The 17753-nt window shown below is 40.0% G+C and overlaps 1 protein-coding gene across 4 annotated transcripts in view; it reads right to left on the reverse strand.

The window, feature by feature from the left end:
* Positions 1-17753, reverse strand: part of CCDC30 (coiled-coil domain containing 30) — a 121311-nt gene that overhangs the window by 37734 nt on the left and 65824 nt on the right. For all 4 annotated transcript variants that reach the window (XM_060206091.1, XM_060206090.1, XM_060206093.1 and 1 more), the window contains 2 exons: positions 16113-16292; positions 8798-9007 (listed from right to left, as the gene is read on the reverse strand). In XM_060206091.1, the coding sequence (XP_060062074.1) occupies positions 8798-9007; positions 16113-16292 (390 nt within the window). The remainder of the gene's footprint in view (positions 1-8797; positions 9008-16112; positions 16293-17753) is intronic.

The raw sequence follows: 17753 nt of genomic DNA on the forward strand, positions 1-17753 counted from the left end.
CTTCAATGACCCTGAGTCCATGCTCCCAGGGGAGGGGGTGGGAAATGGAGATTGGGTGGTGGGAATTGTGTGGAATTGTACCCCTCCTACCCTATGGTTCTGTTAATTAATCCTTTCTTAAATAAAAAATAAAAATAAAAATAATAATAAAAAAACAGATATTTATTAGCAAATTAATTTGTATCAGTAATTTGTCCATTAGTGTCCTGGTAGAAATAAAAATCAAATGTATGAATTTCAAAGGGAGATATGTATATTTATTTTAGAACTTATAAGCCAGTCTGATAGTACACTTAAAACAATAATTTTTGTTAGACAAATCTTTGAAATATGTTTACTTATTTTTTATTTTTATTTTTTATTGTGATTAATTGTGGCTTACAAGATTGTAAGATTACAGGGTATAATTCCATAATACACCCACCACCAAAGTTTTGTGTCCTCACCTGTGTTCACTTTATTTATTTTTTAATTTTTTGCCTACAGGGTTATTGCTAGGGCTTGGTGCCAGCACTGTGAATCCACTGCTCCTGGAAGCCATTTTCTCCCATTTCTGTTGCCCCTGTTGCTATTGTTGTTGTTGTTATTGTTATTGTTGTTACTGATGTTGTTGTTGTTGGATAGGACAGAGAGAAATGCAGAGACAAGGGGAAGATAAAGAGGGGGAGAGAAAGATAGACAGCTGCAGACCTGCTTCACTGCTTGTGAAGCGACTCCCCTGCAGGGTCTCGAACCAGGATCCTTACACCCGTCTTTGCACTTTGCACCATATGCGCTTAACCTGCTGCGCTACTGCCCAGCCCCATGTTTACTTATTTTATATAAACCTTGTGACATAAAATTGTGGCTGATTAGATGAAAGAGGAGGCACAGTGAACTCTCAAACATGAAGTCTTGAGTTTGATTCCCAACATCTAATGTGCCAGAGTGATTCTTTACTTCTCAGGTCTCTCTAATAAATAAAGACATACTTTTAAAAAATTGTGGCTGGTCTACCCTACTAGGGAAAGATAGAAATGGGCTGGGGATATGGATCGACCTGCCAATTGTCCAGCAGAGATGCAATTACAGAAGCCAGACCTCCTATCTTCTGCACCTCCAAAAGAAGTTTGGTCCATACTTCCAGATGGGGAGAAATGTTAGGGGACAATGACTAGAGGGCTTTGAAACCTAATTCCATCAGGACCTAGAGAGAGAAGAGGAAAAAGGAAGGACATTTGGAAGTAGTAATACATGTGGTATAGCTTAGAAAGGAAAGCAGGACCATAGAAAAAACAGGAAAAAATATACATAGATAGACATATAGTTATAGAAATAATAGTCAACCGATACCTGTGACCTTGGGAGAATCACTGCAGTTTCCAGTGGTGGGAATGGGAATACAGAACTCAGGTAGTGGGAATGGTATGAAATTGTACCCATTTTTTTGTAAATCACTAATAAAGGTAAAATTTTTAAAACTGTGGCTGCCACATAGTAAGTACTCAATAACAGTAATAATAACAATTATTGTTATTATTTTGCCTTCAGGGTTATTGCTGGGGCTTGGTGCCTGCACTACGAATCCACTGCTCCTGGTGGCCATTTTTCCCCCCATTTTATTGGATAGGACAGAGAGAAATTAAGAGGGGAGGGGAAGATAGGGGGAGAGAAAAACAGATACCTGCAGACCTGCTTCTATGCTTGTAAAGCAACCCTCCCTGCAGGTTGGGAGCCAGGGGCTTGAACTGGGGTCCTTGTGCAGGTCCTTGTGCTTTTGACTATGTGTGCTTAACCTGGTGCACCACCATCCTGCCATCAGTAATTATTTGTTGAATGAGTAGTTTTTTGCAGAATAGCAATCTGCTCTCTAGTATATCCCTAAGACCACAATGAATCCTTTAAGAGGGTTTGACATTGCATTTTTCAAATTTAATGAATAAAGTAAATGGTAGTCCTTTTCAAAGAGAAGGGATTTCTGAAGATACCACACACTGCAGAAGAGATGAAGATACAGAATGATCCAAGGACAGCAGCATTTGGGGTAGCCGGTAATCTGAGAATGAGTTAACTTCTTTTGAGCTGCTCCCATTTAATTCTGCCTAGGGAAAATTCATTATCTTCTCCTCCTTCTCCTTCTTTTAGTTCATTATTATGATTATGATTATTATCATTGTTACTTGCCACTAGGGTTGTCATTAGGGCTCGGTGCTGGCACCATCACAAAACCACTGCTCTTGGCCATTTTTCCTTCCTTCCTTCCTTCCTTCCTTCCTTCCTTCCTTCCTTCCTTCCTCCCTCCCTTCCTTCCTTCCTTCCAGTTCTTCTTACTTTATTTGATGGGAGGGTTTAATAGCATAGTGGTTATGCAAAGAGACTCTCGTGCCTGAGGCTCCAAAATCCCAGGTTCAAACCCCGCCTACACACCCACCATCATAAGCCAGATTTGAGCAGTGCTCTGGTAAAAATAAACAAATAAAAAGATAGGACAGAGAGAAACTGGAAAAGTGAGAGGGAGATGGAGAGGAAAGAGAAAAACAGATACATGCAGACCTGCTTCATCACTCATCAAGTAATTTTCCTTGCAGGGGGGGAGCATGAGCTCCAACCTGGGTCCTTGTGCATGGTAATGTATTTTCTCAACCAGCTATCCCACCAACTGGCCCCAAAGATATTCACTCTTAATTCTGCAGACTTCTGTCAAGGTACACCAACTGTTGAACTTCCCACTCAAACTGTCTCTTTGAACTTTGCGATAACTACAGTGGTTATCAGAGGGGGTGGGGCAAAGGACTTTGTTGATGGATGGATGCAGTGACTTATAAACACAGAGGAAGGTTTTTTTTTTTCTTTTTTAAAGAACATGTCCAATTATTTTTTACTTTTTTTGTAACTGGGGTTCACTTTCTTAATCATTTGTTTTTTTTTTAATAGTTTACAGTTCAGTTGTTGACACAACTGTGATAGGTGTCTGAAGAATGCTCTCACCCCTAACTCTGGCCCTTTCCCACTATTTTGCATCAGGACCCCAAAGTACTCTCCATTGTAAGTGGGGTTTTGTCACTTCCAGCTGACTTTTTCTGACAGAAAGATTGACAGAAATAGAAATAGAGAGAGACCGGGAGCCAGGTGGTGGTGTACCTGGTTGAGCACACACCTTACCATGCATAAGGACCTGGGCTTGAGCCTACTCCCCACCTGCAGGGGGGACACTTCCCAAGAGGGGAAGCAAGTCTACAGGTCTCTCTCTCTTCCTATCTTCCCCATCCTCTCTCAATTTCTCTCTGTCTTATCAAATAAAATAGAGGGGAAAAAAAGTGGTCCGGGAGGTGGCACAGTGGGTAAAGCATTGGACTCCCAAGCACGGGGTCCGAAGTTCGAGCCCCGGCAGCACATGTACCAGAGTGATGTCTGGTTCTTTCTCTCTCTCTCTCCTCCGATCTTTCTCATAGATAAATAAAATCTTTAAAAAAAAAGGCGGGGGAGGAGTCGGGAGCTAGCTCAACAGGTTAGAGCACGTGGTGCAAAGTGCAAGGACCCGCCTAAGGATCCCAGTTTGAGCTCCTGGCTCCCCACCTGCTGGGAAGTCACTTCACAAGCGGTGAAGCAGATGGGCAGGTGTCTATCTTTCTCTCCCTCTCTCTGTCTTCCCCTCCTCTCTCTATCCTATCCAACAATGACAACATCAACAACAACATTAATAACTACAAAAACAATAAAAAACAACAAGGGCAACAAAAAGGAAAACAAACAAACAAATAAATATTAAAAAATAAAATTAAAAAAAAGGCCACTGGGAATGGTGGGTTTGTAGTGCCAGCCCAGTGATAGATAGGCCTAGTGATAATAAAGAGAGAGCAGGGAACCATGGTCTCAAATTTTTTCTCTGGCAGTGTAGGAAGGGTTGAAGCTTGGGTCATGCAAGCACACTCCTGAATGAAGTATCTTGTTAGCCCTTTTTAAAATAATTGCTTTCGGAAGTCGGGCAGCAGCACAGCGGGTTAAGCGCACCTGGTGTAAGGATACCAGTTTGAGCCCCCAGCTTCCCACCTGCAGGGGAGTAGCTAGCTTAAGCGGTGAAGCAGGTCTATAGGTGTCTAAAAAGAATTGCTTTCATGTGCTTACCCCCTTCAGGCATTCTCATTTGGTGGGATGGGGTTCAACCCAGGACCTCAAACATAGGGACATGTGCTCTACCATTTGAGCCACCAGATGGTTCCTCTGGGCTTTTTTCTTTTGTTGCCAGATAGTCTGAGTTTCAAACTTGTTTCTAAGCTAACTTTTCCATGTTGTAGTTTTTGTTGTGGTGGTGGTGGTAAGAGAAAGCAGGGGCTGCTTGCCTGCCACTATCTTGTACAGAATTCCAAAATCACATATGCATAGAGTCCAATGAAATGACTTAATATTTATGTAAGATTTGTCTTTTAGAAAGCCCACAGATAAAAATGTGTGTTACATACTACTGCCACCAAGTGTTGGGCAATCTAATATGTAGGGGCAATATTTTAACATGGTTTATTTCACAGCAAAATGTCTTTAATATTGAAATAATCTAAACATTCCATTAAAATAACAAAGAATGGGTCTTTTAAAATCTGAAAGTATATGAAGCAAGGAGATTGTTCACCCAATAAAGCATACTGTTCGCTTTACATGAAGTTCTGGGTTCAAACTCTGATACCAAATGAGAGCACAGTAGTTGGTATGGGGAGGGGAGGGTCTGTGGATGGTGAAGCAGTGTTGTATTGTCTCTCTTCTCTTTCTCTTTCCTCTCAATCTCTCTCTAAAATAATGAAAACAATTGGCTCAGGGAAACTTCTCAGTGATGGTACTGCACCAATGTTAGGGAGGTCCCTCCTGAGTCCATTCCTTGGTGCTGTGTAAAAAAAAAAAATAATAAAAAGGGTCAACTAGGAATACCAAAGGAGACCACCTGGGGCTGCAACAAGACAGGACTAGAATGACTTCAGGAACCCACCAAATCACTGGTGAGTGCAAACACATGTGGCTCGTGGACAGAGAGGAGCCTAGGAAGAGATTAAGTGGCTAGTAACAGTCCAGCAGTTTACCAGATGAGACACCACCTCCAGTCTGTTTCACCAACAAAAAGATGGCTGAAGGGAGGCGAGGACTCCAATAAGACTCACCAAATGCAACTGTGAGTCTCCATTGCTACTGCCCTCAGAAGCTGGAGCAGCAGCGGGGAGGCTCTGTGCTGACACCACAGGACAGAGAACTAACCAGGAAACTCAGGAGAAGATCTATACCTCAGTGGCCTAGCGGTGGGGCTGTGAGGGTCTCTTTGTATAATCACTGGATTATCTCTGCCCCACCTTGCTTTATCTCTTGGTCAGGAAGTCAGTGCTTAAGCTAAGAAGCCTACTTATAGTTTAAAAGCCCTCAGGCTTCCATAGCCTACAGGGAAGAAGAAGAACAAAAGAGGCTTTTAAGCCACTGAGCTCCAACTCAGGGATTAAAATAATATTGAAACAACTGTCAATTTCCACAACAGTGAACCCTTTAATTACTTAGACACAAGTCAATCCAGGCAAGAGTGAGCAGTAACTTGAAAAGTAACTGAGAGAGGGACCTCATAACATACTATATAAAAAGGTTAAACCAAAAAGAAGAAATATTGGAGAAATGTACCAGAACAAGAGTCCAGCTAAAAGCCCCCCAAAGATTGAAGCATAAAATACTGACGTCAACATCCAAACACTAATTAAGGAAATAATCACAGGAGTGAGTAAAGAGTTTGAAAGCGTTGTCATCAGAAATGCAGAAACAACAAATGAGACTCTGGAAGAAAATAATGATTACCTCAAGGTTATTAGAGACCAGAAAGCTGAAATGGCTGAGCTAAGAACACAACTAGCTGAACAAGCTAAAACAGCATCAGAACAGACTAACAAAATAGATGAACTCCAGAAAACAGCTGATGGGAGAGAGAATAGAATAAATGAGTCTGAAGACAGAATTAGCAAGATGGAGGATGAATTAGAGACAACTAAAAAATAAGTAAGAGATATCAAAAAGAGATTAAGAGATATTGAAAGCAACAACAGAGACCTATGGAACGACTACAAAAGAAATAATATATGCATTATTGGCTTACCAGAGGAAGAAAGAGAGGGAGGAGGAGAAAGCATTCTTTAGGACATAATAGCTGAGAACTTCTCTAGTCAAGACAACATCAAAGACATAAAGATTCAACAAGTCCAGAGGGTCCCAAACAGAATTAACCCAGACTTAAAGACACCAAGACACATCCTATTTAGAATGGAAAGGAATAAGGATAAAGAAAGGATCCTGAAGGATGCAAGAGAAAAACAGAGTCACCTACAGAGGAAAACCCATAAGATTAGCAGTAGACTTCTTCATATAAACACTACAGGCCAGAAGAGAATGGCAAGATATCTATCAAGTACTCAATGAGAAAGGCTTTCAATCAAGACTACTGTATCCTGCTAGACTGTCATTCAGACTAGGTGGAGGCATAAAAAACCTTCTCAGACAAACAACAGTTGAAGGATTCAACTATCACCAAGCCTGCCCTGAAAGAAGTTCTGAAAGGTCTCCTAATAAACAGTCAGACCACCAATAAATATGTCATATATAAGAACACTCTAAAACTCTACAAGAATGGTGTTAAAATATCTTCAATCTTTGATATCAATAAATGTCAATGGCCTGAATTCATCTATTAAAAGACACAGAGTAGGAAGATGGATCAGAAAACACAACCCAACAATATGTTGTCTACAGGAAACCCACCTAACTCAACAAGACAAACACTGACTCAAAGTGAAAGGATGGAAAACTATCATACAAGCCAATGGCCCACAAAGGAACAGCTATTCTCATATCTGACATGATAGACTTTAAAATAAATAAAATTTAAAAAGATAGGGATCGACACTACTTAATGCTCAGAGGATCCAAAAATGGGAAGAGGACATGGACAGAATATTCACCACAGAAGAGATACAAAAGGCCGAGAAACACATGAAAAAATGCTCTAAGTCTTTGATTTTCAGAGAAATGGAAATAAAGACAGCAACTTCACTCCTGTGAGAATGTCATACATCAAATAGGTAATAGCAGCAAATGCTGGAAAGGTTGTGGGGTCAAAGGAACCCTCCTGAATTGCTGGTGGGAATCTAAATTGATCCAACCTCTGTGGAGAGCAGTCTGGAGAACTCTCAGAAGGCTAGAATTGGACCTACCCTATGATCCTGCAATTCCTCTCCTGGGGATATATCCTAAGGAACCCAACACACTCATCCAAAAAGATCTGTGTACACATATGTTCTTAGCAGCATAATTTGTGATAGCCTAAATCTGGAAGCAACCCAGGTGTCTAACAACAGATGAGTGGCTGAGCAAGTTGTGGTATATATACACAATGGGATAGTATCCAGCTATAAAAAATGGTGACTTCACTGTTTTCAGCCAATCTTGGATGGACCTTGAAAAATTCATGTTAAGTGAAATAAATTAGAAACAGAAAGATGAATATGGGATGATCTCACTCTCAGGCAGAAGTTGAAAAACAAGATCAGAAGAGAAAACACAAGTAGAACCTGAACTGGAATTGGTGTATTGCACCAAAGTAAAAGACTCTGGGGTGGGTGGGGGGCACAATACAGGTCAGAAGAAGGATGTCACAAGAAGGATGACAGAGGATCTAGTGGGGGTTGTATTGTTATATGGAAAAGTAGGAAATGTTATGCATGTACAAACTATTGTATTTACTGTCAAATATAAAACATTAATAAAAAATTGAAGTTAAAATAATAATAAAATCTGAAAAGTATAAAATAAACTTGAACCGTTTGAGTTCATTGCACAGAAATAATAAAACTAACCTCTTTAAGTTATTATATTTAAAATACATACAAGATTTGTTGGAACTGTAGGAACAGGTAAAATTGAGTAAAAAGCATGGGAAAGTACAGAAAATCCCTAGAATTCCACCATGTGGACTATATCTATTTCTTTTTTATTACCTTTATTTATTTATTAGATAGAGACAGCCAGAAATTGAGAGGAAGGGGGAGACAGAAATGTAGAGAGACAGAGAGACACCTGCAGCCTTGCTCCACCACTCATGAAGCTTTCCCCCTCCAGGTGGAGACTGGGGGCTTGAACCTGGATCCTTGCACACTGTAGTGTGTGTGCTTAACCAGGTGCACTACCACCTGGCCCCCAATATCTATCTCTTAAAATCTGTGAGCGATGGAAGCCTTGTGAAGCACACAGGGAGTAAAGCACAAGGACTAGATAAAGGATCCTGGTTTGAGCCCCCAGCTCCCCACCTGCTTGGGGGTCGTTTCATGGGAGGTGAAGCAGGTCTGCAGGTGCTATCTTTCTCCCCCCCCCCCCGTCTTCCCTTCCTCTCTCGATTTCTCTATGTCCTATCCAAAAACAACACCTATAACAACAATAACAAGGGCAACAAAATGGGAAAAGTGGCTTCCAGGAGCAGTGGATTCGTAGTGTAGGCACCGAGCCCCAGTGATAACCCTGGAGGAAAAAAAAAATCTGTGGGGATTGGTGTATTGCACCAGAGTAAAAGACTCTGGGGTTGGGGGAGTGGGGAGGGTTCAGGTCCTAGAACATGATGGCAGAGGAGAATCTAAAAGAAACTTGAATTGTTATGTGGAGAGCTGAGAAATGTTACACATGTACAAAGTACTGTATTTTACTAATGACTATCAACCACTAATCCCTAATAAATAAATAAAAAAATCTGTGGGGAAAGAGAATTTCAGTAGTGGTCTAGTGCATGCTATTTACCAAGTGTGAGGATAATTACCTTTTTCTCTGCATCAGCAACTTTAGATTTCTCGTGAGCCAGCTTTTCCTGTAGGTTGTTCTGTGATTTAATGCTCTGATCCTGTTTAAGTACTTCTAGCTCCAGTTCTTTGATTTTCTGCTGACAATGTTTCCACTCTGCCGTGAGTGAAGAGCACATCTTTGTACTGTCTAATAAGTTCTGTTGGGCCTGCTTTAGTTCAATTTTGATCTAGAGATAGGGAATAAATAAGTAAGAGTGATAAAAGTAAGTATGAAACAAATGTGAATGTGAACCAGAATAAGAAGCTTTCAGTGGAGTGGAGTGCAGTCCTCCCAACGCTGTCATGTGGCTGATTATTTCCCTGGGGAAGTCTTGCATTAGTAAACTTTGCCAAGTTCTATCCAGCCAGATGGCAGTTGGACAAAGGAATTTTCCCAAGATATTTATTTATTTATTATTTTTTAAGAGTTTCTATATATAAGTACAGTCTAAATACTTCCTACCTATTCTTCAATTTACTCTAAGCTGATTTTCATCCCTACTACTCCATGAAAACTCCTGTTTTTGCCAAGGTCACTACAGATTTCTCCATTGCCAAAATTAATTCAACAGATAACTAACTTCTTGGTAGTATTCACAGGGTTTGGGCAGTGGTGCACCCAGTTGAGCATTTACATTACCATGTACAAGGACCCAGGTTCAAGCCCCACCTCTTGACATACAGGGAGATGCTTAAGAGTAGTGAAGTAGGTCTGGAGGTGTCTATCTTTTTCTTCCCCTCCTCCTCCTCTTCCTTTTTGGGGAAGGAGGAGGAGAATGAGGAGGAGGAGGAGGAGGAGGAGAAGGAGAATGAGGAGAAGGGGGAGGAGGAGGAGGGGGAAGAGGAGGGGGAAGAGGAGGGGAAGGCAAAGGAGAATGAGGAGGAGGAGGAGAAGGAGGGGGAGGAGGAGGGGGAGGAGGAGGGGGAGGAGGAGGGGGAGGAGGAGGAGGAGAAGAAGGCCACCAGGAGTGGTAAATTCATAGTGCCAGCATCAAGCCCCAGAAATATCCTTGGTGGCAAAATAAAATAAAATCAGTACCATTCACTCCCTCCATCTTGAAAAGTTCTCCTTTCTTGGAGTATTTGATGCTACACTCTCTTGGTTTTCACTCATCTCTCTGCTGTTCCATCTTGGCTTTCTTTGTAGACTATTTATTTTTAGTGATTTAATAATGATTAACAAAATTGTGGGATAAGAGGGCTACAATTCCCTACAATTTCCACCACCAGAGTTCCATATCCTATCATCTCCACTGGAAGTTTCCCTATTCTTTATCCCTCTAGGAGTATGGGCCAAAGATTTTAATGGGGTGCAGAAGGTGGGAGGTCTGGCTTCTGTAATTGCTTCTCTGCAGGACATGGGCATTGACAGGTCAATCCATACGCCCAATATGTTTCTATCTTTCCCTACTGGGGCAGGGCTCTGGGGAGGTGGGGTTCTAGGACATATTTGTGAGGTCATCTGCCCAGGGAAGTTAGGTTGACATCATGGTAGCATCTGCAACTTGGTGGCTGAAAAGCATTAAGATATGTAGCAGAACAAATTGTTGACTAATCATGAACCTAGAGGCACAAATATAGCAGATGAAATTTGGGGTCTTCATGTTGGAAGAAGCTAGTAGGTCTATTTTATGTATATTCCTTTTAAAAAAGATTTTATTTTATTTTTTATTATTGAGAAGATAGGAGAAGTGAGAGAAAGAACCAGACGCTGGCACATGTGCTGCCGAGGACTGAATCTGGGATCTCATGTTGAGCGTCTAACGCTTTATCTACTGTGCCATCTCCTGGACCACTTTTATGTATATTCCAAGGGGCCCATGACATTACTAATTTTTGCCTGAGCGTGATAGTTAACATGCAGGTGGGCTAAAAGTATTGTCTGGGAAGATGGTGTCAGAGTTGGGAATAGGATTAGAAAGCTGGATGGGGGGGGTGGGGCAAAAAAAACAAAAAGAAATCTGGATCAGGGAAGAGAGTAACTCCTATATATGGGAAAAGTATGTCAATACTGTTAACTGTAAACCCCATAGATCTTACCTAGGACCCATGTCTATTCATATTTAGCACAGGAGCCTGTGTAACTTCTGCATGCCTGTCGGTCTTAGCTCACATTCCATGTTCATAGCTAGGAACATTCTAGGTTGCACTCATTTCAGGACCAGTCTTCCTCTTTGTAGACTATTCTAATGTTACCAATCTCCAAATATTATTATGTTATGTTATATTAAACTACTCTAAGATTTTAGAGTGGATCATTCCCCACCACCCCAGTTTCATTCTATGACTTACAATACCTTCTTTAATTTTTTTATTGGGGTGGGGGTAATGAATTACAGCACATTTGTTTATACATAATAATTTCCCAGTACTGTGTAACAGGTGTCTGCTACAAACTCTTGTCTCTACCCCCATCAAGGACCGTAAGCCACATTTCCCTCCAGCCCCTTATTCCATTCCCTCTCTAGGTTCCCTTGTTTTGGTATAGCACACCACCCTTAGTTCAAGTTTCATCCTATATTCTCTCTTATTTATTTATCCTTTTTGTTGCCCTTGTTTATCGTCATTGGTGTTATTTTTGTTGTTGCTGTCATTGTTGGGCATAGTCTCTCTTTTTAACTCTGTCTCCCAAGTTCCACTTACATGTGGAATCATCTCATATTTATCCTTCTCTTGGCCTATCCCACCCAACACTTCCTTCTGCTTCCAGCAAAGGTGAGGCATTTTAAAAAAATATTTTTAAGAGGGAGTCTTTTGAATACCTCTCAGTTCTGACATACTTGTTCCAGGGTATAAACCTAGAACTTCACGCACTTAAATCCTGTTCTCAGTATCTGAAGACTATCTCCCCTACCCTGTATGTTTTGATACAGCCCGTGAATAGGATTTTGGGACTTGATTAGCATACAGCTGAGGCTGAACTGTGAAAACGTAATTAGTATACGTCTGACGTCAGGCTGAGGGACTTATGTAAACCAAGTTTTTTTAACTTCCAGGCAGCAGAAACCCGACTCCACTGCTCTCCAGATTTCCTACATGTTTGTGGCCCAGCCTTGGCGCTCCTCCCAGGACTTGTACAAGTGAATCTGAACTTTGGCAACTGACCTCATGGGTCTGGTCTATTTTGCTGTACCTAAAACATGTCGTTCCATATTGTAGTACTGCCATGTAATAAACTTTGATTGATTTACTCTGCTCCCACGAAGTTCTTTTATTTTTAATTTCTATACATATAGACAGATTATAGACAGATTTTTAAATCTTTACTTTTAGTACCATGCTATTAACAGTGTCACTGTTATACTTTCTGAACTTCCAACAATTTTGGGACATTTTTATAAAAAATTCTTGACAGACAAATACGCTGCCTTGTGTAACAAGAAAATGCTACATAAAATAATAAGTAAGGGGTAGTCAGGCGGTAGCACAGCGGGTTAAGTGCAGGTGGCACAAAGCGCAAGGACCGGTCTAAGGATCCCAGTTCTAGCCCCTGGATCACCACCTGCAAGAGAATCGCTTTACTTCCTCCTCTCTGTCTTCCCTTTCTCTCTCCATTTCTCTATGTCCTATTTGGCAACGACAACATCTAATAACAATAATAACCACAACAATAAAACAGCAAGGGCAACAAAAGGGAATAAATAAATAAATATTTTAAAAAATAATAAGTAAGGCTAAATTGAGGTTTAGGGGCAAAAGGAGCTGTGAAGAAAACTGGATGTCACTAATTTATTTGTTTTGGGAAATGGTTTTGTTTAGATGGGCTGACACAATTGGGATCTTATCATTCTTCAGTTAATCTTTTAAATATTGTAGGTAATGGTAATGAGATTTAATAAGCAGTTTTCAAGTTCTGTAGGGTAGATTTTATCAAGTCTACATTACTTGAAAGTATGTAACTTGACTAAGTCTCTCACCTGTTAAGCTACTGTTTCCTAATCACTGTTGAAATTGTCAATTAATGAGACTAATAGGTGTAAAAATAATTCAAAGGAGAATACAAACATATATTTAGGTCATCAAAAATAAAATTAACTTGCACACTAGTAATAAATAATACCTTCTTAATACCAATCATTGTTTGAAGGAAGCACTCTAATTGTGCTTATGTTTTCAAGATCTTTTCCTCTGGACCCCTGATTTTAGTAAATGATGACATCATCCAACTAACTATTTAGTCCAGTAACTTCAAAGTCATCCTTAGTCTTCCTTTTCAACACATACTGCCATTCCACCTCCACAACATACCTCACACCAATGCATTTAAGTGATTTTGTTATCTCCTTAGCCTAGATTATCATAATCTCTCTAGCACAGTTCTAGTAATGATCTCCAGGCTGGTCCTGTCAATTCCATTTTACTACTTTCTAATTTGTTCTTTAAACTGAATCCAATGTATTATTTTAAACATATAAACTGAATTATTTGACTCCCTTGCTTTAATCTTTGACTTGCCATTATTACAGGAACATGCACAGTTTATCAGGTAACATGCATACTTTATCAGGAGTGCCACCAGTTGACCTCCATTCCAGGAACAAATCCCAGTACGTTGCTGGCTTTGCATGACCTAGCTCTTCCTTACCTCTTTAAAGTCACCTTGCTATTTGTCCTTCTTCCACTGTTTGCCTGTCACCATGATTTGGAGTTTCCAATATACCAAACTCTTCCTACTCTCCCCTCTCTAGAAATACTTTCCCTTTCCTCTCTTCAGTGTACAGTTGAGTCCTGTTTATTTTTATTTTTACTTTTTGCCTCCAAGGTTATCGCTGGGGCTCAGTGCCTGCACTATGAATCCACTGCTCCTGGTGGCCATCTTTTTTCCATTGTTGTTGTTGCTGCTACTGCTGTTGTTGGATAGGACAGAGAGAAATGGAGAGACGAGCGGGACACAGAGGGGGGAGAGGAGAGACACCTGCAGACCTGCTTCACTGTTTGGAAAGAGACTTTCCTGTAGGTGGGGAGCCCAGAGCTTGAACCAGGATCCTTGAGCCGGTCCTTGTGTTTTGTACTATGTGTGCTTTACCTGCTGTGCTACCACCTAGCCCCCACTCCTGTTTATTCTTCAGGTCATACATAGCTTAAATGTTATTTGTAGGAGAAAACTTTTGTAACCATTTAATATGAACGCTCATTTTCTTCAGAGGACTTATCAAAATTTATAATAAAACATACAGTTTTCTACTTATCTGTTTTCTCCACTCTAAATTTTAAGAGAGCAGAGACTATGGTAAAATGGTAATATCAAAACAAAGAGTAATTATTAAAATTAGTAGACACTGCCAGGATAGGAAGGCAATTATGATGAGAAAGGCAGACAGCAGCTGCTGGTATTCTGCCAATGTACTGTTTCTAGTCCTGGATGGTAATTATATGAATAATCACTTTGTTAAACTGCACATTTTATCTTTAGTATACCTTCTCTGTATTACATTCCACAATAAAGACAATAAATTAGAACTCTGGTTTCTTAATAAGCCTTCTAGGTGTACCTAACACTAGTCAGACCCACACAGTTTGATCATCTCTAATGGATGTTACAAGTGAGCCCTATGGGGAAATGGGAAAGTGCACCATTGTGACAACAAATCTTTTTTTTTTTTTTTTTTAATTTATTTATTTATATATATTTTTTTATTTAAGAAAGGATTAATTAACAAAACCATAGGGTAGGAGGGGTACAACTCCACACAATTCCCACCGCCCAATCTCCATATCCCACCCCCTCCCCCGATAGCTTTCCCATTCTCTATCCCTCTGGGAGCATGGACCCAGGGTCATTGAGGGTTGCAGAAGGTAGAAGGTCTGGCTTCTGTAAATCTTTTTTTTTTAAGACATTTAAATTTTAAAATATTTATTTATTTTCCCTTTTGTTGCCCTTGTTGTTTTTTAATTGTTGCTGTAGTTATTATTGTTGTTATTGATGTTGTTGTTAGATAGGACAGAGAGAAATGGAGAGAGAAGGGGAAGACAGAGGGAGAGAGAAAGACACCTGTTGACCTGCTTCACCTCCTGTACAGCAACTCCCCTGCACGTAGGGAGCAGACCTGCTTCACTGCCTGTGAAGCCATACCCCTGCAGGGGGGAGGGGGAGGGCTCGAACGGGGTTGCGTCATGTGCGCTTAACCTGCTGCCCTACCACCCGACTCCCAACAACAAATCTTAAAGTAATATTTACATGGGAGGAGGTAAATAGCATAATGTTATACAAAGAGACTCTCAGGCCAGATGCTCTGAAGTTCCAGGTTTAATCCCCTTCACCATCATAAACCAGAGCTAAGCAGTACTCTGGTTGAAAAAAAAAAGTGTTACAGAAGTTGGCTAAAAAAAAGTCCCCAAAACCAAAAGCAAAATAATCATTTACCTCTGTGCTAGCTCTTTATTCAGTTCGGAAATACACAGCATATGATAATATATCTAGAATATTTATATTGTTTCATACTGTCTAGAATGCTATTACAGAGATAAAATGCTAAAAATATCAAAAACAGTATATTTTATAAAACATATAAATACTGAAAATGAGACTCATTAATTCCATTCCTATTTTTGCTTCCAATTCCCTGTCTGATAATTGACAACTTTCATACTTGCAATATAGAAACAGCATAACTGTAGTAAAGGTAAAGAAAACTGTTGGTCTGAGAGACTAATGGAAGGAATACATTAACTATAAGAAACTTCATCTTCTTCACCCCATCTTTGATGGTGCTAGAAGGAATCATATTAAGTGAGATAAGCCAGAAAGAGAAGGATGAATATGGGATGAGGGAGCCAGGCTGTAGCGCAGCAGGTTAAGCGCAGGTGGCGCAAAGCGCAAGGATCTCGGTTCGAGCCCCCAGCTCCCCACCTGTAGGAGAGTAGCCTCACAAGTGGTGAAGCAGGTCTGCAGGTGTCTATCTTTCTTTCCCTTCTCTGTCTTCCCCTCCTCTCTCCATTTCTCTCTGTCCTATCCAATAATGATGACAATAATAATAACTACAGCAATAAAACAAGGGCATCAAAAGGGAATAAATAAATATTAAAAAAAAAAAGAATATGGGATGATCCCTCTCATAGAAGTTGAGAAATAAGAACAGAAAGGGAAACACAAAGCAGAACTTGACTGGGTTTGTAGTATGCCACCAAAGTAAAAGAATGGGGGTGGGGTGGGGTGGAGGGCAGTGGATTTTCAGGTCCACTATAGGGGGTGGGGGTAGGGACACAGAACTTTAGTGGTGCGAACGACGTTAAACTATACACTTCTTAACTTATAGTCTTATAATCAATAACATATGAGCCCATAAGCATTACCTTAATGTTTTCTTCTTGAAGTAAACTATTATGTTGCTTTAAGTCTAAGTTCTTCCCTCGTTCGTATCGAAGCTCTTTTTCAGCCGAGTTGCATAGAATCTGGAGTCGGTGCAAATTTCGGCGAAGCTGTTGTACATCCTCTTGCTGCTGGTATTTCAGTTTTTCACCAGGTGGCGGATACTAAAACCAATATTTTAAAAGAGAAACATGAGGGGTGGGGGAGATAGCACAATGGTTATACAAAGAGATTCTTGGATGAGGCTCCAAAGTCACAGGTTCAATCCTCTATACTACTAGAAGCCAGAGCTAAGGGGGTGGGGTGGAGAAACATGGCCAATTTGAAAAGATATTGGTAAAATATGCATTCTATCTATTAGAATCTGAATTGTCAGTGGGGGATTGTTCACATGTAAATACCTTTGGCATATTTTACCTATAATTAATCTTTCATATTTATGATTGCTTAGTATGTGTTCATATAATTTAATTCATGTTGTATTTGAGTGAAAATATGTGGAAAATTGTGAACAAAAGTTTATGCCAGACAATTAACTTCCTTATTTTTCACATTAATGAAAGGGAATAGATACACATGTAATTTTAGTGGGGGAGCTCAAAGACGAAAACTGTGAGATACCTGTTTTCAAAAGGAGAAAAATAAGCAAGATATCTCAAATTCATTTAAAATTTTTTTTAATTTAAAAAAATTATCTTTATTTTGTTTTGATAGAAATAGTCAGAAATCAAGAGAGAATGGGGTAATAGAAAAGGAGTAAGGCAGAGAGACACCTGTAACACTACTTCACCACTTGCAAAGCTTTCCCCTGCATGTGGGGACCAGGGACTTGAACCCAGGTCCTTGCGCACTGCAATGTATGCACTCAACCAGGTGCACCACCACCTGCTCCCCCCCCCCCCTTTTTAACTACTGCTCAGCTCTGGTTTATGGTTGTGTGGGGGATTGAAACTGGGACCTTGGAGCCTCAGGCATAAGAATCTCTTTGCATAACCATTATGCTATCTTCCCCCATCCTATATCTTAAATTTCTAACCTTACTTATTACTTTCCTTTTACTAGCTGGTAATTTATTATTATTATTATTTTAAAAATATTTTACTTATTCCCTTTTGTTGTCCTTTGTTGTTTTATTGTTATAGTTATTATTGTTTTTGTTGCTGTTATCTTTTTTTGTTACTCAACAACACACTCTCAGATCACTGCATTACAATGAACTACCAAAAAAGTAACTATTTGATTTTTCTACAATAGGTAGGCATACACAGGTATCCTGAGTAGATAAATAATTCAACCAATCCAATTAAACAGGTAAGATTATACATAAAGTTTCCTGAGTCCTGGTCCAGTATAAATCCTGCCCATAACTTTCTGAAAAGCCCACGCCATCATTCTAGTTCTATCTTGTTTATGTTCATGTAGCAGTCTAAGTTGCTTTCCCCAAGCTCTGTTAGTCCTTTATTTTTTTATGTCTTGGTTTAGTCAGAAAGACAACTAGCTTGTCTTAGAACTTCAAATCTCTAAGATCTCTAGAGAGTCTGTCATGGAATCACAATGGCAATTGTTAAGAATCTTAGCTCTGGGATTTTGGGTATCTGGATTTCAATTCATAATCTGTCACACAC

This window comes from Erinaceus europaeus, chromosome 13 (genome assembly GCF_950295315.1).
Source record: "Erinaceus europaeus chromosome 13, mEriEur2.1, whole genome shotgun sequence".
Classification (NCBI taxonomy): domain Eukaryota; kingdom Metazoa; phylum Chordata; class Mammalia; order Eulipotyphla; family Erinaceidae; genus Erinaceus; species Erinaceus europaeus.